The sequence below is a fragment of the Trematomus bernacchii genome, unplaced genomic scaffold (assembly GCF_902827165.1).
Source record: "Trematomus bernacchii unplaced genomic scaffold, fTreBer1.1, whole genome shotgun sequence".
Lineage (NCBI taxonomy): Eukaryota > Metazoa > Chordata > Actinopteri > Perciformes > Nototheniidae > Trematomus > Trematomus bernacchii.
Window position 1 is genome coordinate 8,424,397 of NW_022987851.1, and position 26,043 is coordinate 8,450,439.

Genomic DNA, 26,043 nt, shown 5'->3' on the forward strand with positions numbered 1-26,043 from the left:
ATTTTTTTGGTAAAGCATACACGTGTTCCCTGTTGAGCCTACGGCGAAAAAACCCAATTCACTCTGGCCTTTCCTCAGCAGCTGTGATAACAGATTATACATTAATATATTCGTGAAACTTGTCTGGTTAAAAAAATGGAGGCACACCTCCGAGAAGCAAGAGAGGAAGCAGGTAATTACACTAAAAGAGTTTAGAGTGGCAGGCACAAAACAAGGTCAAATATTGCAGAGATTATAGAGTTAGAGTGAGGTGATATTTGGAATCTGAGCCAGCGTGCGGCTGAAGAGTCTTGCAGCGCTGCTCTTCTCTGTATTGACAATTAGTTGATGTATCGAGAGTGTCCCGTCTCAGCCTCCTAAAGCTGTCAGGACAGGAAAGGTAAATCAACACACTGTTGAGGCGCACGTCGAGCAGGAAGGAGATTTGATGGAATTGTTATACGCTGATTATGACCACCCCCACCCCCCCTTAATACTTATTAAAGGGGATTAATCTGTATTCATATTGGAGAAAGTGCTTATCTGGAAGACGGAGGCGAGAAGCACAGCTATGCCGCCGTGTCACTCTGGCTAACATAAAAGTATTGCACAGCAGCCCAGAAATGTGCCTGAGCACAGATATGGACTTCAGAGGCCTCCCCGCTGCACAGCCCCCCCTCGCCCCCACCTCCTTCTCCTGTCAGTCCTCTCTGAAACCACAGAGAATTCTCTAATGCAAGTTTGTTGGTGCTGGAACAAAGAGAAATGGCTTTTGCTATGACTGAATAATGGATGCAAACTCTGTCTCGAGCTGTGAAAGCTATTTTTATTCAGGCACTCTTGCAATGTTGGTTTTATCTGACTAAAACCTTTGTTAGCAGTACATTTTTGTAATTCCACTTGCTGGTATTCAGCTGCTTAAAGCTTCATGCAGTAAATCCACATCAACTGTTATGGCATGCATACTAGACACATTGGGGTGTCTCTTGTTTAACATCCAAAACATTTGTTCATGAGAGAGACAATAGGATTAAACAAGCTTAAGGTCATGTTGATGCATTAAAATACTTATTTAGCAGCCACTGTAAAATATTGTAATAGCTTCCTCTCCCTGTCATTCGTGACGTCAGCCGCAGAAAAGCCCCCTCTTTTGCCCATGCCTAGGCTTGTTGTGGAATCAACCTGAATGAAACAGAAAAGAGAGGTGGGATGTTCAGCCCCCTTCTCTCTTTAATCTACATCTGTGGAACAAATGAGCCAAATTACTAACAGCGCACCCTCTCTCTGTTCAGTAAACCAGTTCCTTGTTTCCCTCCTCTCTTTCCCCCCCACATGAGTATGAGGTGATTTCCAAAACTCTTGCTGCTTTCCCGTGTTTCCTGTGATCCATTGAAGTTCTTACATGCTTAGAACTCGCGATGCTGCTTTGTCATCATGGTGGTTGAACAGAGATGAAATGGATCCTTCACAGCCGTCTCTCACTTTGAGCCATGGAGTTTTACTAGCCGCTGACAGAGAGCGGGCCTTGTTATCTATAGATCACTGTAATAGAACAGGCCACATGCATGGCTTGTGGGGAGCCCTGCAAGCCCAGGGATCAGTAACTCAGCCTCCATGCTTGCAGATAGAAAACCCCAACGTGATTAATGAGCCCTCCGCCTGTTCTAATCATTTTTTGGCTGAGATTTAATCACAAATCTGATAATAACTCAGCAGCAAAATAAGAAATGAGTTTTGCTTCTCATCAGGCATCTTGTCCTTGAGGAGCACATGACGTCTCTACTTATGCAGAGCAAAGCAATCATTGCACTTTTTTTTTTTTTTAAATGTTCATGAAAGGCATCGGACGCAGAAGGATCCCTTCTTAGTGAATCCGTCAACTATCTAGCTGTATTACAAAAAGAACACATTCATACATTTCTGTTGAAGCACAAGGACAAACTGGACAACTCTGAAAAGAAACTGTATCTCATCTTGATCATGGGAATGAATCCTGGTTGATTGCTATGTATTATACAATAAATAATTAATGTTTGGCTTTGTTTTTGTCCCTCTTTTCTTCTTTCTTTTCTGATTTTAGTGACTTTCCAGAGAGTCGATGGTGGTCTGATGAGCAATGGAAGGTGAGCGTCCCTTCAGAGTCTTAACAACCACAATCAGTATTTGAATGCAATATATACAAATCCCCATTATTATTTCTTTCCTGAGCTCCACATCTCTCAACACAACATTTCCTCACGGATCATGTGTTTAGTCCAAAGCGCGCTTTATTTGATCTTACTCTGATAAATGACTGATTCATTGATATATATCCAATATCTGTTTGTAAACATGCGTGCAAATATACATTTCTACCACATCTCCCTTTCATGCATCGATAGATGAACTCATAAATCTCTTCAGCAGAATTAACAGAAACAATTTAAGCAGAGAGTGCTTTTATTTTGTCATTTATCTTCTGCTGCTAGCTACCGGCATCCCAGAAGCCCTCTGGAGTGATAAATTTGCCTGTCACCTTGCGTGGGCGGCTGGGATCTGAGCACATGTAATAATGTAAAAATAATTACCCAGGGGAGAGGTGTGTGGAGGTACCCCGCTTGCACCCCCTTACAGCCTGCTCCATTTCACTGTGTGTTAGTGCGAGAGAGAGGGGCTACAGAGAATAGGGCACATCTCAATGACACCAGTTACTGAGCTTTTGTGAGTATTCAAGAGACTCCCTTGAGATTTCCAGGCTTCTGTCTATCTACTGCTTATCACACCTGACTAGGTAAAGCCTCCAGATCTCAAACACTCGCGGATAGATTGCCAACTGAGTCTGACCCTGCCTGCGCGTGTCTTGGCTTTTTGAGAGTGTTCTGCAGTCTGATTGCAGAATTGTATGTCTATGCTTTTTCTCTTACTGTGTGTATGACTGGAGTCCACAATGAACAACTTTGCCTATATTGTTCTGTGAGCTGCCAGCATGCTCTCAATCAATTAGCCACGCCACTTGCCATGCCTTTTCTAGCCATCTACTTTCTGCTGCAGTGTTTTTCCTTCAATTTTCCACTTAAGTGGTTCTGGTTCTCATTCCGTTGAATAGAATTTGAAATGTCTGTATTTGTGGTGCTCTGTATTTGTCATATCTTTAGTCAGTTGCAGCGACTGCCAAAGTTTTCACAGCACTGGAATAACACTCTGTCTGGAACTATAACACGAGCCTCTGATCCGTTAGTCACTCTAGTGCCATCAAATCCCAGATGTTGCCAGTTGCCCATCTGCCCTGAGAGTGAGAATGTGTAGCACAGTATCAGAGGAAAATGTGTTCATTTGTTACATGAGATGTTTATTGCATTAATTAGACAATAGCAAATGAAGCCGCGTCTGTTTTCAGTTTCTCATTGGCTCCTGCCAAATTGCCCTGACTGAACAATTACACTTAATCGATCACAAAATAAATGATTCATGGAAGATGAATAGGCTGCAGATTGGTAGACCTGGACGGCTTGACTTTGGCTGCTCAATTGAAATTGATAAAAGCCGATAAAGGCTCATTCCTTATCCCCGTGCCAATAGGGAGATGGTAATGAGAGGTAGAAATAACTTCCCACCACGGCACTAATCAATGTTTTAGCAAAGCAGAGCCCCTCTTATAGGCAGGGAAAATGGGCTGAGCATCGCAGCAAACAGGTTTTACTAAAACTGTTGCTATGGAGATTCCTTTACATCTCAGGATCTGAATGCTAAGTAACAGCATGATCTCTGAGAGTTCATCTAAAAAGTAATCAGTGTTTCTCATTGGGCTAAGTGTTAGCTAATGTCTAGACTTTTAATCCACATTCCATTCACTAGTCCGTATGACCATAAACACCTGATTTATGAAGTTGCTTTGGAATTAATATCTCTCACTTGGCTTATTTATGGGAAGCTCAGTGTCAGGCATCCTCGGCAGTATTTATGTCTTCCAACCCATCGCAAGTAACTGGAATGTCTAATAGGAAGAGGAAACGCTCTAAATCAAATTCTATCTGCCAAGGTTGCCATCCATCTTGGGTTGGGCAGAGATTAAAAGTTAGGTGTTGACTTTTCATTAGATGTATGACACAGCATACATCCCCCATCCACTCCCCATTACACACATCCGTGCACACACACACTCACACACACCCTTTATAAATATAAATACCCAGTAGTAATCAGTCATATTCTAAATATCCTAAACAGAAATAAGGCAGCCTCCTTGTCTCTCTCTGTGGTTCGGGGGTGGGTTAAGGGGATAACTCGCGTTGAGACAAGACAAAGACATGGTCTTCTACTTTAGAAGGTTTTCATTTGTGTTTTTGTATATCCCTTTTTTTCCAGCTGTTTGGAATTTATAATATGACGGATGCTGAGCTTTTGAAGATGTGGAGGATAGAAGAAAGAGGAGCCGGATGTATAAGGGGGAAATAAAGGGAAATAGGGTTAGGGAAAGATGTTAAGGCGAGAGAGAGTGATGGCAGTGGGGAAACGCGGTAGCAAGAAACAGAGGTAGAAGGACAGGAAGAGATGTATTACCCTATAAAAGTGCATGTGTCTGATGCACAGCCATCAATTTGAATGACTTGTCTCCCCCGAGGGCCTGTTTTGGCATTCAGGAACCACAGCGAGGGCTTGCCAGGGCTGCAGTTCATTTGGACTCCCCCTTCTTCTCATTAGAACCTGTGGCTGAGGGAAAAACTGACTGCAGCGCGCCCATTACCTGCTCTTATCCTTAGGGCTTGACTCTCTCCCAGTCCCCCAGAGCACGTCACCCTGTTGGAGCTGAGACAAAAAGCCCCATCAGGCAGCCAGGCTGCTAACTACTGTGCTCTGCAGCTCCTCAGAGTGCACATGTGTATCTGTAGTCTGCTACATACAGCACTGCCGGGCACTGACAGCGGGGTGTGCTGTGATTCTGTGGAGGCAAGGCCATCAGCTTCAACACATGCAGTGCTGCTCTGACCGTTGTGTGATTTCTCACGGGAAAATTAATAAAAGAGACAGCAAAACTCCTTTGATATTTTTGTTGAAAGTATTTGGCTGCTTAAAATGTAAAATTCAATCATACATTGTTACATTTCTGTTACATGTCAATAATGTCAATTGATAGTAAATAAAAAAAATATGTTATGATATTTCAAGGAATTGACAAATAGACAAAGACATTTAACCTAATCTCTCATTCTCATTTAACTCCATCTGTGTTATCCATGGTAACGAGCCTCAGAGGTGATTGTACAGTAAAGTGGTCCTAATGGCCTCTCAGCAGTCACCCATGACAGGTTAAAGTCTTAATGGCTGCTTTTTATGGTTCTCACCCCCTCAGGAGGGACACAACACCTGTTAAATGGCACTGCCCTCTACCATATACGGGCACCCCACAAGTGGGTCGGGGGCACCATGGTGGGGATAGGGACAAGTTTTGAGGTCTCATCAAATAAGATTTAGACTGTCTGGACATCACCACGAGGGGTTAATGGGAAAACACAGCAGAACGTACAAGATATTAATGAATAAGGAAATGCACGTGTGTGCTGAGAGCAAATGCATGCATTAGTGTCTCCACAGTGGGCTTTTGCGTTGATAACTCAGGGAATGTGACAAAGACACAGCAGGAGAAACAGAGAGATAAAGGGCTGTGTTTGCCTGAAGGAATTCCAACTTTGTGAGACGAAATGTATCCGTACAGTATTTCACCACAGAAGTGTTTCATTAGCTTCAGAGGCTTATGGCAAGCTTATCTCACACAAACACACATTCTCGTGCAGAGAATAACATTTAAATATATGTATTTGTTTTTTTGTCTGCATATTGCCTCGCTGCTGATTGCTGTCATGTTTTGGTTGTTTAATTTGGGAATCCTGTAACATAATGCAGAAATAAACCATGCACGATAAGTAATGAGGGATGTTTTTTTGTACTAAAAGCCCTCATATTATAGTAATTTCACAGCTTAATTTTAATCAAGTCTTTTACCCTCTGTTTCTGCCTAGCCGGCCGGGCTTGCTGAATTCCAGTGACCCAGGTTACCCCTGGTTAGCGGACTCTTGGCCTGCCACCAGCCTGCCTGTCAACAGCAGCTCCGGGGGACCCAATGACCTGAGTAACTTTGGCCGAGGAGGTAAGTGCCCCGGTGCTTCCCAAGGTGCTCTGATAAAAAGACTTTAGGAGATGAAAGATGATGGCCTGCCTTCCATTCTGTTCTACCTGAGCTCCTGTTCTTCATCATGTATCCAAGATGTATACATATGCATATCACACGTGTGCCTGGGTATATATTTATATATCACATCAGAGGACAGCTAGAGCATTAACAGCAGGCCTCCCCTGTCACCAGGCTGAGTAATGGCAAACAGTCCAGCCTGGTGTCATAGCCCATACCTCAGAGCGAGGGAATGTGCGGGGAGAGACGGCAGAGGAGCAGGGGGTGGGCGGGTGTTTGAAAGGATGGTCTTGAGCAGCCAGTCGTGAAGGACAGGCGCAGCTTGACTGGCGCAGATGCGGACACTTCCGCCATGGCTCTACATCATCTCCCCTTCACTGGGCATGCAAACCATGCGCCATGAGGAGAGTCTGCTCTCCCTAGCTCTCTCTCCCTCCCTCCCTTCCTCTGTCATCACACACACATGCAGAGCCGCAGCATAATCCCCCGTGTTTATGAACAGAGAAAGGAAGCACGTGAAATATCCACATCTAACTGGGATTCTATTGTTTGTTTTGATGAAACAAACCTGTTACGTGCGGTTTGTATCATGTGAGCTGACCTAAAAGCACAAAGACCCAGACTGTAATCAGACTGTAATTCCATAACACACCGGGACCATGTGACCACTTGAATCTCATGTCACTACATTGCTAACCCTCTTCTATTTATCAGCAAATAAATATGTATTGAATTACTCCAGGGTTACAGCTGAGCTTAAAAAATTGTTTTGACGACAGCTATCACATAACCCCCCTGACACACACACTCTTTCTCTTTTTCAGATCTTCCCACTGGGCAAGGAGATAAGAGTGGCACCATGCTCTCTGATGGAGCTATCTACAGCAGCATAGACTTCACCACCAAAGCCAACTACAACAGCCCTGGCCAAACATCCCAGGCCACTCCCTATGCCACCAGCCAGATTCTCCACTCCAGCAGCATCCACGAGCTGGCGGTGGACCTGCCCGAGGCCCAGTGGAAGGCCTCCCTCCAGGCAAAGCAGGAGATGGCCAACCTGGGTTACGCCCTGCCTGACAAGAACTCCTGCAACAACAGTAAGCGACACTGCGGAAATGATGTGTTCACAGCCATCTCGGGGATGTTGTTACCTAGAGATGGTTCTTATTCTATTACATCAAAAACAACATGATTTAACAGGTTAAAAGCCACACATTTTAACAAGAAGACCATTTGGAGTTTAGACTTATCCATCAAAGTCTCTGTAACCTTTCTAAACAAACTGTGGCTCAGGGAGTTTGTCTTAAAAAATTGTAATTTTCCCCATCAGCCATCATCTTGGTTACTTTCCAAGGTTGAATAAACATCTCATGAAGGAGTAGTTCAGTTAAGTCATCCATCCCTTTTCTTGCTGTATTTTCATGATAGTACTACTCCTCCTTCAGTTTCAGAGTAATTGCCAATCCATTTTAGCTTGACTAATGTTTAAGGAAATAATCCAAATTAATTACCATGGATTTGATGCAGGATTTTTTAAAGCCTAGTGGAGTTTCATACTTTAGGTGTAATGAGTATTCCTGGGCTGTATTCTAATACATATGTATGATCTAATTTTCTTCCCGTCTAAAATAGATTAATTATATAGTTTAGGTAGTCTCTTTAATGCAATGAATCTTTAAAAACTATGCTTTTAATTCTCCCTGTCATTATTTTAAGAAGTATTATCACATATGATTAAGTATGATTAAATCTCTCTGAAGGGGTGCAAATATTTAATTAAGAGCTTCGCTATCGACTCATTTTTTCAACTGAAAATTGATTCAAAGATTAGCGCTATGTTTTTGAAATCATCAACACATCCAAATGTGTCCTGCCAATGCACAGTCGGTTGCATGCAAATCAGAAAGGGAGTGAAAGGTTGAACATCTGCTCCCTGTTGAATGTTTCAATCCTGAATATATCCTGCTTGCCTAAATGCTCTAACTGCATGTTTGCATGTGCTTGTGCTAACTGCCAATCACCTGATGCCACTGTGATTTCTGCCCTTTAACCCCCACTGTAGCCCTCCTTTTCATTCCTGACTACCGATTGGCCGAAGGATTGTCTAATAGAATCCCACACAACCAATCACAAGATTTCAGCACCACCAGCTCTCACAACAGCTCAGAGCGAAGCGGCAGTCTCTCAGGTTGGTTTACACGGCAGGGAATTTCAAAAGAGCAAACTAGGTCACTCTGTGGGGCTCTGCAGCTTCACTTAATGATTGACTGGTGTCTTCATTGCTTTATTGATCTGCAATTTGCATGAACTAACCTGACATCTAAGAAAAATATTTTAAGCACAGTCCCTCTCCCTCGCCAGAGACACATTGCACACTCAGCTCCCACTGCTTACAGGTCATTACATGTGAATGATTGATGCTGTTATGGATACATTTATTGTATTGGTGTCTTTTATGCATATAGGGTTCAGTAGAACAAGAAGCCATGTTGTGATATTGGGTAGGAGTCAACAGTTTATTGGAGCATAAACAAAACAGGGCCTTTTAAGTCAGACAGAAAAATATTACTAATCTGATCTTGTGAAAGAATATAGCTGCAAGTGCCAATGCGGGGTTTCTGCCAACAGCGCCGGTCCTTGTAAAGGCTTTGTCTCTTTTTGAGTGCGCAGACGGGGATAAAGGTAGAGGGAGTCTTTCAGACAGAGTGGACTATATATACACACACACACACACACACACACACACACACACACACACACACACACACACACACACACACACACACACACACACACACACACACACCATTAGAGATGCTTGGCTAGGTAAAGTGGCAAAAATACCTCCCTTTTTCCCTCTTCCGCTAATGGTGGCTGACTACACTAAAACCCATGTTCACAGAATTACAATGTCATTTATAGGACACCAAGGCAGCCCTCTGCCTGCCTCCCCTACACTCTCCTCTTTTATCCAGTTACAAGCCACTGCCTTAACTGGTCTGTAATTCAATACTCTGTCACACAGTGGGCTGCAGAGAAGGATGTGAAGTGGCCATGCTTTACAGACCTTCCCATAGACACGCTTGGTACTGATGGCTCTGACTGGGCTTAGCACATGCTCTATTATAATTTCATGAGATGAAGAGAAACACAATTAACAAGAAAGATCCCTGCACAATATAATTCAAAAATGCTTTGAAAGAATTGGTCGACATTGTGGGGAATGTGCTCATTCATTTTTTCGCCGAGATTTCGATTAGAAGATTTATTCCAGTCTTGCCTCTGCCCACTAGCCAGCAGACTGTTAGCTTAGCTTAGCATAACGATTGGGAGTAGGAAGAAACAGCTATGCTCAATTTGTCCATCGTTACTAGTATTCTTTTAACTCTAAGCAAGATAGCAAAAAAGCATATTCCTCAATATTCTTAAGAGCAATATATATGGTATTGGATCTACTGTAGGCTTTAATCTATTTAAGAGAGTTTTGCGAAACAACTTTGCATGTTTAATATGAAAATTAAGTTCACAAAAAACAATAATCAGTGGGCACCTAAAACAGGAGATAAGCACTTTCTGAGTACATATGACATGTGGTGTAATGTGTACTATTTATCACAAGTGGGATGGCATTTTGAATCAGCACAAGCTCACGTTTGATTCATCCAAAGTAAACTCAGCAATTGAAGGGGGGGAGTTGAAGTTACAGTGCCTTGCTCTGCCTCTGAGGAGATGGAAGGAATAATGAATGTCAGGTCTGAGGGAGGAGAGCAGGATGAAAAGGAACAGAAATAGAGCAGCTTTCATGGCAGCATGGATCTCCACTGGGGACATGAAGCTGCTCATTAAAACCTTTCTTAGTGTAGCGAAAAAGAGGTAGCTGGTGTTTTCTGTGTTTCCTGCAGCAGATCGAGACCCTGAAGACTCGACACTTCCCTCACACTCAGGCTGTCTATGATTCCTTTAGTATGTCAAGTCCGATGTTATGTGTGACCTGTCGTGCTCCTGCACTCTCCTTATATGTTGCATCTCACCTCATTATGTAATATGTTGTTGTTGTTGTTGTTGTTGTTGTTGTTCTACACTGAATTTAAAAAAAGATAAAACATGACTTTCAGTTATTTTGATGCCTTTTTTGAAATGATTCTCCCATTCCCATAAGATATATATGGCTACATGGTCCTTCTAGAGTCGTTGCTCTGTGGCTTTCTTCCACAGCATTGACGCACCCAATAAAAACAGAGCAAGCTCAAGGCCATGCAGCCCTACAGTTTTAGGCTGGAAGCGCCCAAACCGTGGGTATAAATACACAATGCTGAATCTATATTTAGTTTAAGTTCCCCTTTGAAGAGAGGCCCAGTTTTGTCAGAGGAGATGGGTTCTTGTGTAACTCATGTATAGCTCCTAGCCACAGCCTCTCTCTCTGTATTTTTCATTTTTGGGGTGAGCTGTTGTAATTTCAATGCCAGACCATCTTTCCCTAGAAGAGGCTCATTTACAATATTGATGACTGGTCTCGTGTGGAAGGGCTAAGGATGATTGAAGAATCACGTCAGCTCACCATTTATTGGTAAAAGTCAAGCCCAGAGGTATGCTTAGGAAACCCAATTACTTTCAGACTATACGCTGGTGCTGCTTGGCTTACAGTTGTTTCTTTTATTACTTCTATTCTTTATTAATCTTATTTTGACACAACTTCTATCTCATCATCCCGGATATGTCCTTCCCTGCCCTAGAATCTTTAGCATCCTTGAAGTGCTTTTGTATTCCTCCTAGTATAAGACTCATAATAGTAACATAATCATTTTCTGGACTTGAAAACATATTGGGCAGAGTCTTTTAGTTTCTTTGCCATCTGGCTTCCATGAGAATCAATACAAATGTACCTCATTGCCTCCGTAAGTTTATTTTGATGACAGTTATCTACTTTTAACCATGCCTGACTCAAGGCAGTTTATTAGATTACATTAGAGTGCATTATTTTACAATGCACAACATGCAGTATGGGCAGCTTTTTTGTGGCACTCGGGAAAAGTGATTACAGGCCTTTGGCAGAGGGAGGCTAACCAACAGTTGACAGATACAAATGTGTTCAACAGAGTTTCCAAAGACGGCTTTCACTAGTCTGTGGCTGGTGACGTCAGTTAGTGGCATTTCCAGGATTGAGATGTTAAGTGTTTACTGGTAGTGCCACAAATGGATTTGCACATGCAAATACTGTGTAGTCTTTCTCCGTACTCCTCTTTTATTTGAAGAAAGACTCTTGATAGAAATAATATATTTGTTTTACACATAAACGCTCCAAAATAAATGGTACAACATAATATTGAATTGATAATGGGAATAATTATTATAGCTCTAAAATGAGGGGGAAAACAATCATGATTGACCAAGTGATGTGGACATGACACCAGTACTACAGGTCTGTAGTAGTCTGAATTGTTAACAGTAGGAACAGTTGAATTGTTAACAGTAGGAACAGTTGAATTGTTAACAGTAGGAACAGTTGAATTGTTAACAGTAGGAACATTTCCTGAGTTTCCTCCAGTGTGTAACGAATATGAGCTGGTAAAAATGTAGCAACCATCCAAAAACAGGTTTCTTTTCTTGATATTTTTTAATCCTTAAATTGCAAGTAGGACAAAAACAGCTGTCAAATGTTTATAAACATCAGACCAAAAAAAGGATTTCACTTTTAAATTGCATGAAAATATCATATTATGTACAGTGTATGTTCATTCGCTTTTCTGAGTCACCAGGAATATGTGTATGGTGTATATATTTCAACTTAAAAACAGATTTGTGCTTGAAGTCAAATGCGTTTTAAAGAAATATAGGTTTCTTCCACTGTGACCAAATCGTATAAAACCCAGTATTGACCAGTCTGGCAGATTTATAAAGATGGATGGGACAGAGGAGAATCTGGGGTTGGAGGGATATGAGTGGAAATGGATGGGGTTAGCGGCTCTCCGGTGTAATAAAAGAAATGAAAGTAGTAATAGACTCTCAGTGAATTCCATTAGGGACACACTGACACTACACAAGCCATTCATTATGATGATGCTGTGAAGTGAGATATTTCATTGTGGAACCCAAAGCCTAGTGTGAAAGGGGACACTGAGGGATGGGTGGGGCACAAAGGTCTGTCTCAACCTCGTTTACTGCCGTTCTTTCCTGTTTCTATGGAGATTTGAGGCTTTTTAGCCAATTAATCAATGGAAGCTTTTCATCCAGCAACCTTGAGCTTTTCTATGTAAGCACTAACAGGAGCCCATTGAAATCTTGTTTTTGAATTTGTGGACTATTTTCTGAGAATATGTTGAAGTCCAAATCGATCTGTAATTTAAGTAGCATGTTTGGACTAAATTGAGTTTCTTCTCCATACACATTTGTTACATGACAAAAGCAGCTACTGTAATTTGCAATGCTATCCCCCTTGTTTATTCGTTTTTAATTGATTTTCTTTTGCAATCCAATTTTCAATGACTGTGTCTCTTAATGCATTCTTTCCTTTTGTAGGTGGAAAGGGAGGGAAGAAGAAGAAGACCAAGGGTGGCTCCAAACCAACTAAAGCCAATGGATCCAACTGGGCCAATGTCCCCCTCCCCCCTCCCCCTATTCACCCACTCCCTGGCACTGAAATGGACCTTTATCCCAATGAGCTTCATGAAGGAGGAGGGTATGTCTACTACACACACAAATACATTATTCTGATATAAACTGTGTTTAGCACATGATGAAACTTGCCAGGTTTTGCTGTTTTAGTTTTACCTTTTGATGGTATCTTAAATCCTGGAACATAGGGCAAGAGCAGACAGGGAACCCAAAAGGCTAAAAGCAAGGAGCACACACACACACACACACACACACACACACACACACACACACACACACACACACACACACACACACACACACACACACACACACACACACACACACACACACACACACACAATATGACTAAATATGTTCAGATGTTTGTTAATCTGTGTATCTATCTCATGTATTTTTTTAAGACATTTCAAGCCGTGTTTAATCTTATTTTTATGTACACAACTTTCAGTTTCCAAGAATAATCATACAATATTGTCAAACGCAATTCTGACGTATATGTTTCTTCTTAAAATCACATCCTTTTTTTACTTACATAGCTTAATTTAGATGTATATTAGGTTTTTATATTTAGACTAAATGTAGGTACATTTTGGTAAATGAATTATACAATACAGGTTTAAGCCCCGCCAACATCCAATACAAATCTCAATACTTGTATGCACTTGCTATGCAGCTTGTATTTTGCCATTATTGTATGTCTTCTCCTCTGACTACATCAGTAATAGAGAAACTAGTTTGCTGAAAGAAAAAAAAAAGACAGTGGGTGCCAAAGTAAGGTACACCACACATTGCTGTGTACAATAAGAGGGTTCAGCTCTGTTTTCTCTGCAGCTAATTACTGTACTAGTGTACATCTGGAGAAAAATGAAGGATCAATGTGGGTATGGTCTCCACAGGCAGCCAGATACACACATTCTCACTTACACAGGCTCTAACACAAAAACTCATATCCAGATGGCTGCAGATCAAACTATCTGCTGTTCCTGTCTTCAATCTGAAGACTTCATGACTGGAAAATAAATGGAGGAGAAAAACAACAATGTTTGAGCAGTCTCCTGCTGCTACTAGCGTGTAGACACACAGATGGTTTGAGATTAATCTATTTTCTGAATTCCATAGTGGGAAACAATTATAATTGCATTGTTTCATAAAGGGAGCAGCAAGACACAGAGGGAGGTAGCTTTCCCATCACAGCTTTATCCACCTCTTAGTCTGAATTAAATGTAAAAAAAGCTGCCATATTTCGTATAGATTTGATGCAATAATAATCATGTCATTACTTTAATCACATTACTTCAAAATCACATGACACATTTCTAACATTTAATTTGGTTTGATGAATCAAACAGAAGCTCAGACATACAATACTGTTGGAACAAAGTAACAGAGGCTTATTTAAGTGTGTGTCTGTCTTTGGTCCAATAGGTGCCATGTCCTCTTACTCCCACCTCCAATCTGAGAAAGTCATCTACTTTAATAGGCTTTCTGGCAAATGAAGACTCCTGTGCGCTGTAAATCTCAGGCTGCTCTTAATGGCTGCAGATTAAAACAGTTATGTCCTATGGCGTGTGCACTGACAAATTTCTTTAATGAACATTTTCTTTATGACTGGTATTATTTCAGCATGTATAACCACAGCTAGGAGAAAGTGAAGCCTGACTACCTCCATCATTCCACTCAAGGCTGTTGTATAACGAATGATTTCAAAAGTTAGACAAGGTCACAAAGCTCTGTTAGATAGGAATGTGCATTAATATATATATATGTATGCTATTCCCTCCCTTTTCATTAACATTGACAATATCACATACCATTGTGTAGATCTGTGTGTCCACACATATTTTCCTATTTCCTTTATCAAGCATAGCTTTTGAATACATGTGCTGCGTTTCATTTGTCTGATGTATTTAGCTTTTTTTGTTGTGGTGACTTATATTCTTCAATATAGATCTTGTAGATGATAAGAGCCTCGACAATTAGTCAATTATCAATACAAAAATAAAAATCTAATACCAAATAAAACAAATAATCTAAATATTTTAGATTGAATTAAAAAAGTGAAAAGAAATGAAAAACATCCTCTGATTTTAGCTCCCTAATTTTGAGGATGTTTCCTGTTGTTTCATTTTCAATACATTTCGAGAATAAATATTGGATACAATTCCACACTTTTATTTATATCTTCTTTTCTTTCATCAGGTATGAGAGCGACGGCTGGGGCCCGCCTATGCCGGTGCAGACCTATCTGCACCAGGGCATGGAAGATGAGCTGGAGGAGGAGGAAGAGAGGGTCCCCACCCCGCCCATCCGGGGGGTTGCATCCTCCCCGGCTGCTGTGTCCTTTGGACAGCAGTCCACAGTCACCCTCACCCCTTCCCCTCGGGACGAGATGCAGCCCATGCTCCAGACACATTTGGATGAACTGACCAGAGCATACCAAATGGACATGGCAAAACAGTCATGGTAAACACTGCATTATTACAACTAAATTATACTAATCTGTGATTTAGCTGCAATCCCTCTTGAAACACATTGCTATTTCAAACCTAGCATGATGCATCATTTCTCAATCAGGGGATGAATTACAATGAGGACAATAAATCCCATTATGTTGAACCTATATAGTCTTCAATAGTCCACTTGTCTTTATCTAATTTACATCTATCCATCAATCAATCTTGGAAGATATATTTTCCTAGTTGATCATTTATGCATTGTTACCGTTTTTGAAATGCTTACTGTACGTTCTGTTCTGTATGCATTGCTTCAAGACTTTATTTCAGTCCTGCTGCATTCTTCATGTCAACAGTGTGTGCAGTGGAGATAAACCCATTAATCATTTCATTTTAATGGGCCAGTGCTAGCACTTAGGCGACTACTGTATTTTGCTCACTCTAAGAGACACCATTTCTTACCCATGGTTGTTTACTCCCCCCCACACCCATGCGGCACATTCCATTGTTGTTGTGCTCATGCAAGTCAGATGAAGGCCATGCCTCATTCTGTCAGCAACGTGGGCAGAATGAGAGACTGGCATTCATTCATAACAGTGAAGTGGGTGGGGGTGACAGGAAAGCCTTGTCAGGAAGGAGATGTCATGTTACCCAGTAATGACTATGTTGGTTAGAGAACATCCTTGACAACACCAGAGGGCCAGTAATTACAACCAATTCCCACTGCAAACCGCGTCAAATACATTGTGCTCCTCAAACAAGCGCGGCTGACAGCGGAGCGGCTTGCCACTGAGGTGACAGCCATGTGTCGGCAGGCCTGGAGAGCATGCCTTTGTACCATCCACAGCAGCAATTAGCGGGTCATTGTGTTAGCATGCAAGCAGCAACCTAAAATGAGTGAAATAGTCGAAATGTATTCAGCACTTGACATATGAAAAAAGAATCACTAAAATGATCTGTACACTTCCACATACAGTCTTAGTTGCTCCCCATCCTGTTGCATACAACATTTGGATATTCCTTTTAGTCTCTCTGTATTCCTCCACATTCCTTTATATATACTGCATGTGGATTTCAGAGTCATATACTCTTTCTTTCTCTTCCCAGGCACATGCAAGTGGGCTCTCTCCCCCCCCAGGCTCCAGCTCCTCCATTGGGCTACGTGTCGAGCACAATGGTTTCTGACCTGGAGACTGACGTACCTGATGAAGATGAGGAGGAGGAGGAGGAGGAGGAGGAAGAGGAGGAAGAGGAAGAGGAGGAGGATGAAGGCTATGGAGCCAGGCATCCCCGCGGCATTGAGCACACACCAGGGTCTAGCATGGACAACCTGGACAGCTCTTTAACAGGTAAGCTGGAGTCTGAACTGTGGCTGCTTGTGCGCTCCTTGGTTGATGTACATATATGATAATATACTGTATTTGTATATTCACTATTTACACTATTTATGTACAAAGCATGTACTATGTTGCTATTACTGTATGAAATGGGAAAACATTGAATACCCATTGTTGTAACATCGTGTCAATGGATAGTTGTTCATGACATGTTCTTCAGCAGTCTGCTATGGGTACATTGTTCATGTGAACATGCTTACTGAGTCCCTCAATCAAGTTTTTTAAGCACTTTTGGCAGACTCCGGGGAATTATAATTATAATTTCCAAAAAAGAGATAAGAAAGTCCATGAATTTTAAACAGGATAGTGAGAGGGAAATTAAGAGGAGGGAGAGGCGAGCAGGAGCGAGTGAGTGTGATTTAATTCGCACACAGCACAGGAGCCAGCGCTTCCCATATCTTCACTCGGAGATTTGAAATACATTTCACGTGCGGCATATTCCTTTGCAGGCTAGAGGCACCATTTCACTGAAACTTTAACAGCCGTCTGTCCTGGCGACATATGAAGGGCATGACATTGCGGCAGCAGAGCTGTGTGCTGGACTGTTGCTCTTATACTGACCAGGCCCCACTATCTAATTGTAAAATAGTGGGTCAAACTAGAGGGATATATCTGAAATAATGTGTGGCTTTCTGTCTATCATGCATTATTAGGGCAAGTTGAGATACTACGTGGCACTGTATATTTAATCCGTCTTCCCATAAAGTCTGTGCATACAACAAAATAGAATCCATCTTTGGTACATTTCAGGTTGGAAAGAAACAGCTATAGCTGTGTGTGTGAAGGTAAGAGGGTTGACAGCGCTGCTTGTTGGTATACCCTGTCAGTGGCAGCCCTAAAGAGTAGTTTTCCACTGGATGATGGAACAGTGGTTTTGGTTACGCTGACACATGCTGCTGCTGATGTATTTAAAGGAATATAAAGCAGCAACTGGGCCCTAATCTACTGCATCTCTCCCCCACTGTATTACTCTAAAGACAGCACTATTTCTTCTTATCTCTCTGCAAGTCTGCCTCGCACCCCATCGGTTTACAACACAGACACGGTCGCAGCTCCATGCTTATAGCGGGAGGGAGGAAAGGGAGGAAAGGGGAAACTGATGAGATTTATTGTGGCCACCATTTTGAGGCTATACAAATAGGGGAGTGTAGGGGGGAGATTCCTGTCGAGCCTTGCTTGATAGACATGTCACTGCTTTAATAATATGGAAATAGGTCTGTTTTAATAATGTTAAACCAAAGGCCAGTAAATCAAATGTTTTCACAGATGCCTCAGAAAAGAAAGTCTGCCATCTCCTCTGGGGCCATTTTTCTCCAGCAGATTGCCTGCACAGGCTTTCCAAAGTGTTATTCTATTCTCTGAGATAGAACAGCACATCTTTGGGCAGAAAAATGCAAATCCTTATATTGTGGTGGGTAATGCTGCGGAGCTAAATCTTGTTCGAGCAAAAGAGATGAAGTAAAACACATAGGTATCACCTGACTTGTGTGTAGGCGTTATATGTCGTATAAAGCTGAGATGTGGTAGCTGTGAGGCTGTTACGCCTACTGTTCTGGGCGATTACTCTCCCATAAAGCCTTGCCAGGTTTGTGAGGAGCAGGGTCACGTCTCCTGACGGCAGGTAGAGACGCCTTGTCGTCAGGGGGAATGATTTTCCTGCTTAACGACATGCAGATTAGGGTTTCCGTCAGTGTAAATCAGTTTTAGTGTTAGGAGGGACCTGGGCTGGGTTTTACTGCCCCCCCAACCATCTCAGCGTTTACTGGCCTTCCTCTAACAGAGCGGGGAGCACAGGATGTAGCAGCCAGTGGTTTTTAGAGTGCATGGCTTGGCCTATTGCTCTGGTTTAACACATGATAAAATGACAGACACGTAGTGCAAATCTTTGTCTGGTGCGAACAGAAAAAAACTAACACATTTCTATGGCAAAAGAGAAACTTGATTGAATTTTTATCAAATTATCTGACAATGATCACAGTTTGATTGGACTGCTATTTCTGAGAATGGAAGTGCTCCAGAGGTTCAGCAGCAGAAAGTGGCAGTTAGTGCAACTGAAAAGTCATTCTGTGATGTGATTTGCTGAGGCAGTGTTCCTTCGCTGAGCCGGAGGAGTTGGAAGCTTCAGTGCTTCGGCTGGCTCTGCCTATACTTCAATATCTGCTCTATTCTTTGTGGGAGGATTGGACCCAGTGGAATTGCTGTCTTTCTTTCTTAGAGAAAAACTCTTAGAAAAGAATTTCAAAGAAAATGGCTCGATAAGATGAAGGGTTCGAAGTAGTTACTGCTTTGGATTTGAGTTGGCACTGTAAAAATGGGTTGTGTAAGGGGTTCTCTACCTTATGCAAGCTTATATTTTATAAAAGTTTCCATTAGGCTGACACATTTTTACTGCAATACTGTAGGAGTGAAAATCTGTTGCAACGTTAGCCGTTGAATGTGCAATTCTTTCACATCCAGTGACTGAGTAACCACCTCTTTCAGTCATAGGGTTTTAGGTACAGCAACTCAGAGATGGAGAAGTTGGAAAACCCTTTGAGGGGGGTTTGTGCATAAAAAATAAATTATATTACCAAGTTTAGTTTGAAACTGTAATCTGTGAAACCCCATTTTTAATACTGCACATACTATACAGTATTTATTTATTGTGTTAATTTGAATCTCTGAACTCTGCCAACCACACCGGCCATGATTATGCCACCCTTTGATACAAAATGACCTTTTAATAAATCCTGCTGCTAACTTTTTGTCCCCTTTGCTCCCCCTCCATCCTTAGCTTAACACCTCCCCTGGTCTCTGTTACACCAGTCTGTTCAATCACATCACTCTTGCGGACGGTGTGAGGGAGAGATAGTGTGTGAGCAAAGCACTTGGGTTCGTGCCACTTGAGCAAAGTCTGCCAAACCAGTCCCACTGAAAGCTGTCACATTAGCCGACTGTTCTGTGTTTTCACTTGCCAAAGTGGCATTTTTTTTATTGGCAGGCTGATACTTTTATATATAAAGTGCTGGACTAGCTTTTTATGTGCAAAGAAAAAAAAACAAAGCCTGAAGAAATACTTACAGTAGCACAGATTACATAACAATATATACACATCTTCTTCCAATGTTTGTTGAGTAAAATATTTGTACTTATCTTCCATCTTTGAATCATCTTTAAAGTAATATCAAGAGCAAATGCATCCAAAATGGTAGTAGCTATAATTAAAATGTGTAAACAATTATTTTCTCAGAATGAGAATACATTTGAGATAGTTATGGTTGTGCATTTTTCACAAGAATGAAGAAAAGTGTGTGTTTACCACCAGGTGTTTGTCTCACTGTTCTATGAGAAGCTCTCCGTCTGTGTCACCTGAGGCAGTTTTGTAACTAACTCTGCTCCGCACAGGTGTGCTCATTGTTCTATATCAAAGGAAGCACAAAATCAGTCAGTCCTGCTGTTTCACTGTCTACATTCTGGTATTGTATTTGAATGCACCTGTGTGTGAAAGCAATATGTCTTCTGCATGTGTGTAGCCGATGAAAGACGACAGGCCAGAACAGAATGACTATATAAAAGCACTCACCTGCAAGAGCAGAAGTGCCCTGCAGCAAATATTAAATCATTAAAGTGAAGGAGGTAATTTTACCTCTTTTTTTTATAAGATCACTCAATCAGACATCAATCTAAGAGCGGAATCACAGTACAGGTGTTCAAAATGTCAGATTAAATGTCCATAAAGGTTATGGCCACTGAGCTGAGAAGTATGAACAAGCTGTGTTTGAATATAAGTGTTTTAAAAAGAAAAAAAGGACATCACACACAGTCTAACACACTCACACACCCACACACTTGCTCAAAACCTGTGGTGTTCAACAGGGTCCATGGTGAATGGGTGGGGCTCAGCCTCGGAGGATGACCGTAATTTCTCCAGCCATAGGTCCAGTTACGGCAGTTCGTCCGACGGCTCCATCTTTACCCAATGCAGCTTTGCCCAGGCCCTGGTGGCCGCTGCAGACAAGGCAGGCTACCAGCTGGAGGGCACTAGCCTCAGCAAGAGAGGTTGGTGTGTCCAGATACACACTGCTGGACTGGAGCTTCTCCCAGTGGCAGATGAATTGTTCCTTTCTGCTCTGATTCCTCCTCCTGTCATCCATTGGCTGACATGTTTCCCCATAATGTTGGGTTTCCTCTCTGCTGCTTGTGGACGCTGTGTTTTGCATGGCACCTGTTGTTAATGGCTGGACTACGGATATCTTGCTATCTTCAACTTTTACTCAGTTCTTCTATGACTCGTCTGGCTAAGCACACTTTGCACTTTGGCTTTCTTGGGTGTAAAAGAGTAATAACGGGTGATTTTGAAAGGCTTCTACCAGATGACTTTCTCCTCTAATGAACACCTTTCTTTTCTGATAGGTTTCTGAATCTTGATTGATAACCTTTCCTGATGTCAGCACCACAGTCTAAGCACCATCTCCTTAATGTCTCTATTAATCAGCTGGCTTGTGTTCCTGTATCCCTCTTGCAGGTAAAGGCTTGTCCCACAGGCCCCGGCCCAGCAGTCCCTTCTCAACAGATGGCAGCACAGTGGGCTCACACAGCCTGGGCCACCACAGGGCCACCAGGCCCACACGCAAACCCCGAAGCCAGGGGACAGCACCTCCCCGCAGAGATGCTGGTGCAGACGGTGAGGCAGCGACTGAAAACACATTTTAAATAGTTTATGTAGAAAGTTCCCCAAAACATCTGTTGTTTTACAGACTACAAGTTACTGTATATAAACATAATATCGGATGTGTCTGGACATGTCTTCATTGTTGAACCTTTTTGCTTTTCACAGACCTACCTCCTCCCCCTGAGCCTCCTCCCTCTCAGGGGCAGGGCCGGGTCCAGGGGGCCCGCAGTGTGGCACCGCCCACAGATCGGAAGGCTTCATCTCTGGAGCGCCCGCCTATGTCTGAGCTGGAGGAAATAAAGAGCAACATTGACAGACAGACACGCACTACTCTGGAACATCATCGCCAGGCTCAGGACAGGCTGGGCTCCATGGAGCGAGCCGAGGAGGGGCGCAGGGGACACAAAACAGGTACGTGTACACGATGTAAAACTGTTACACACCTCACACTCATGAGCATAAAACGTATTCAGATGTATTCCTTGTCAATCAATTGGACTGACGAATGGACTGTACCAACTATTGAACTGACAGCTGCATGGACAGACCATCACTAGAGCCATGTTTCTGGCATGGTTACTAAAAGGTTATGATAAAACCATTCCCATAGTAATTAGCCTAGTGCACTCTCGCCTTAACATAAGCAACTTCCCATTTTATATTAAAAATAAATAAAGGGCTAGCAAAATAATGTTTCAATTGAACCACTTCTCCCCACTTTTCAACAAAATATACATTTTGTTTTGCTTACTTCCAACTATTCAATACTGCGGAAAAGAAACATGTACGCTACAGATAGAGAATAGCTCCTATGAACAGATTGCACAGTCTGCCACTTGCTCTGATTTCCAGAATGCCCCCCTCAGCCTCCCCAATGCCCCTGCAACTGTTGCCAATATCATCCCGCTCCGCTCCAAGTAAGGCAGGAGGCCCCGGCAACTGAAATGCACTCTAATCGCTTTGGCTTTTTCCTCTCTCACACAAACAGCAGCCACTCTGCACCCCATCTGTGTGTGTGTGTGTGTGTGTGTGTGTGTGTGTGTGTGTGTGTGTGTGTGTGTGTGTGTGTGTGTGTGTGTGTGTGTGTGTGTGTGTGTGCGTGTGTGTGTGTGTGTGTGTGTGTGTGTGTGTGTGTGTGTGTGTGTGTGTGTGTGTGTGTGTGTGTGTGTGTGTGTGTGTGTGTGTGTGTGTGTGTGTGTGTGTGTGTGTGTGTGTGTGTGTGACCATTAGAGCTCTCCATGCTGTGCGCCCTTCTCTCTTTGTGCCAGGGCTTTCTCAGACAGTTAATCTGAGACTGTGAGACAAAGACAGGTGCCGCAATCAGCATCTTTACGAAAAGCCCCATAGGTGGATTCCCATATGTGTCAGAGTGCTGACTGATTCACAGCAGAATCCACTGAGGTCAGGTCAGGCTCTATTACAGTCATTAGCCGAGTGGTGGGGAGCAGTTTGATGAGATTTCACGCGACGACGGAGACTGCTGAGGGTCAATGTTATGGTGCCCTGCAGCGGGGGGTCTCGCAGCTTCCTGTGGACCCTCTGTTATTGTATTTACCCCCTTATAAGGCTGCTAGCTGCAAGGCCATGTGTGAGGCTGAGATTCTTCTCTGTGGCACGGCATAGCCTGTTGGCAGTGCCACTGTGCAGATGTCAGCGGGGGGGGAGGGTGTTGCAAATTGCTCTTTGTCTCCATGCATCAGATGTTAGATGTGTTTCACTGCAACAATAGAAAGTCACGTGTCAACTTTTTTAACTGTTAGTATTCCTTTCCTTCCCTCTGGTTTCAGAGGATGGGTGCCTGCCATACAACAAACCCTCCTTCCCCTCCCCCGGCGGCCACAGCTCCTCCAGCACCACCTCCTCTAAGGGCTCCACAGGGCCACGCAAGGCCGAGGGGCCCCGACAGCCTCAACAGTGGACCGCCACAGAGCACGCTGAATTCCTGGGGACCAATGGACAGGGACAGTACTCGGGAGAATTATGTAAGTAATTCCATTTATTACAGACAGACATATACAAACCTACATGTATTGTGAAAAAATCACATTGTGTAGTCCAATTTGTGTAGGTCTATCTTTTGACTTTGCTTCCTAATCTGTTCTTCAGTATTATGATAGCTAATGTAAATTAAATTCTGTATGTATGTATCAGCACATTAGGACAAGGTAATTTCTGATTCAAATGCTTCCTATTATTTATTTAAAAGAATATTTCTCAATAATGACACTTTATTGTTTTATTCCCCTTACCTCCAACAGAGTGATCTGCCTTGGATTTGACCTGGAGAGCAGCCGTTCTGTCCTGGAGAGCATGACGCCCTCGTTGTCGGGCTACGAACTTTGCCATTATTTGTGTGCCCTCGGAGAGAAGGAGTGCAGCAGAGGGCGGTGTCACAGAACTGTAAATGCGATGTATAGACACAGACATACTGTACATCTCACTATGTTTTCGTCCTCAAGAAAATATTTTCCACCTCCTACCTTACTGTAATTTTTGTTTTGTTAGAAAAAAGCAAGTAAAAAAAAAAAAGAAACAATCTATACAAGAACACATTTTCTGGTAACTGCCCTTGGGAGAAAGGGCATTTTGTTTCCTGTAAATATATTCTTTACCATGTTGTTGCATTGCTATGCAAGCCTAATTCAGTTTGAGCTTTTGATTTCCATACACAGAAACGGTTGGTTTTATCTGGTTATTTGTATTATATGTGAATTGAGTGGCTGCTGTGCCATAAAATAATTGTTTTATAATCCATTGTTTGTTAATAGTTACCTTTTAATTATTATCATTATTATAATTATTGTTTTTGCACTGCAATTTCTGGTGATAAGCACAAAAAACATAGCTCCTGCTGACATGAAGAACCGGAAGGACCGGAAGGTGAAGAGGAGTTCCTGTACTGTAAAGTAAAGAGAAGAAATTATATAATGTACAGAGAGATATTAAAGAGTACGGCTTTGCTCACAGACAGCTACAAATAAGGCACCCATTTTCCGTAGTTGAGAGTAAATGGGGCAGCAGACACACGAGGGTCCCGAGGGTCTGAGGGCAGATATAAGGCTGGAGAGCTGTGCACAGAGGATACTGTATTACTGTTGCTGACCTTGTTCATTACTGAATTCCCAATTAACTGACCAGAAAAACCAATAGTTTAATAACAGAAATGTAGTGTTAAATGCTTTGGACAACATATACAGACTATGGGTCTTTTTCAAGTTGTTTTTATGATTTACTGCGTAAGTAATTGAACTACACTGAGTTTACGCTCCTCTTTGAGTATAACAGCACACTAACCATAAATCAGAGAGTCAGTGAAATCTGTCCACATGCTGTACTTTAGTCATTGCACTTACAGAGGCAGATGTATGATTCTTCTATAGCCGGGTAAGTAGACATCACACTTGGGATTAGTAGCAATGATACTCCCAAACCTGCATTAAATATCAGCGGAGCAACATCATTTGTTTACATCTTTTATGATTTGAATGTTATGTCTTTAGTCCCATCATTTTATTATTGTTTGCTTTTCAGAGCACTTACTGTTTTATGTTTTTTTTATATTATTTGTTCAGTATCGTCCAGATAAGTGCTGTTAAAATTAGTTCTCTATTAAAGCATTTGTTGCTCTAAAGGTTCTCAACTACCAATACACTATGGTCGGCACAGCCTTAGAAAAGAAGTGTGTGTATGATTTACAATGTAGCTTTGATTCAATGTTTGAATTCAAAGGATAAAGTGATAATGGAGAAAAGCCTTGTATTTGAATAGCAGGTCCCACTGCCTCCATATCTACAGCCACAGTGTTGAGCAGAGAACTTTCTACTTTCTATCTGCCTGACCGCCACAAAACACCCACTTATCATCTGCCGCTTTCAACTTCTCATCCTTTGAATTGCAATGTTGTGTCTTTCAAGACAGGTTTATTATTGGTTGTCCTTTTTTAGTGAAAGCTTGTTTCTTTTGTATGCCTTTTACGGACTCCAAATCGCTGCTTACAAACATGTTTTCAATATTACTGTTCAGGATTTTTGTGGTTCAATGACTGTTTGTTTTTGTCTTTTTTGTACTGCTAATGTTGATAAAAGGGGGGTGGAAACGAAAGGCCGCCAGAAGCTGTTGTACTGTTGTCGTCATGCCATTGTCATTTGATATCATCCACCCAGTGGCCAGTGTTCTGGAAATGAGGTGCAAAGAGTATCTCAGGTTATTTTACATTCTGGTGGTGTTTATGTATGTGTATATATGTGTATATATCCATACGCATCTCCACTTGATTATGCCATTCCATTTTCATTGACAAAAAGATCCCTCTCATGTCCAATTCTGTCGTCCCCTCTTTTTCTTTTCTGCTGTGGATTTTGATTCTGAGTATAATGTGCTGGTTCATCCAACTTAAGACAAGATGTCAGTAAAAGAACATACCAAATTAAGATTGATATTTCTAATGTCTAATGCGTTTTAGTGTCTCTTTAATACTCATTGTTTTCTTTTAAATCACAGTGTCGTTTTGTATTTATTAAAATGATAATAAAAGTATATTGTGAAATATGCATAAAGATTGGTGGAATATAAAATGTGTTTTTTGTTCCTTGTAAAGTTTGCTGTCCGAGCCGAGCAGCGAGGCCATAAAGAGATGATGGCACACTGTGCTCACGGCGCGGTGCAATGCCTTGTCAGTAGTTGCTGAGTCACTCTTCGTCCTGCATGTTCACCACACTGCTCCTCTCATGTCAAAACTAAGGCAACTTAAAACCCTTTTGAACACAAGGAGCAAAAACGCTC

The 26,043-nt window shown here is 42.1% G+C and overlaps 1 protein-coding gene across 4 annotated transcripts in view; it reads left to right on the top strand.

Annotated features, from left to right (window-relative positions):
• The window catches only part of robo2 (roundabout, axon guidance receptor, homolog 2 (Drosophila)), a 151,073-nt gene extending 125,252 nt beyond the window's left edge, over positions 1-25,821 (top strand). For 2 of the 4 annotated variants that reach the window (XM_034113215.1, XM_034113216.1), the window contains 12 exons: positions 2,060-2,102; positions 5,976-6,103; positions 6,970-7,242; positions 8,208-8,333; positions 12,662-12,821; positions 14,960-15,223; positions 16,321-16,562; positions 20,466-20,648; positions 21,115-21,273; positions 21,427-21,672; positions 23,049-23,243; positions 23,520-25,821. In XM_034113215.1, coding sequence (XP_033969106.1) covers positions 2,060-2,102; positions 5,976-6,103; positions 6,970-7,242; positions 8,208-8,333; positions 12,662-12,821; positions 14,960-15,223; positions 16,321-16,562; positions 20,466-20,648; positions 21,115-21,273; positions 21,427-21,672; positions 23,049-23,243; positions 23,520-23,521 — 2,021 coding nt within the window. In that variant the 3' untranslated portion in view covers positions 23,522-25,821. The remainder of the gene's footprint in view (positions 1-2,059; positions 2,103-5,975; positions 6,104-6,969; positions 7,243-8,207; positions 8,334-12,661; positions 12,822-14,959; positions 15,224-16,320; positions 16,563-20,465; positions 20,649-21,114; positions 21,274-21,426; positions 21,673-23,048; positions 23,244-23,519) is intronic. The other 2 variants (XM_034113218.1, XM_034113217.1) reach the window with 2 other exon arrangements.
• The last annotated feature ends 222 nt before the right edge of the window (positions 25,822-26,043 follow it).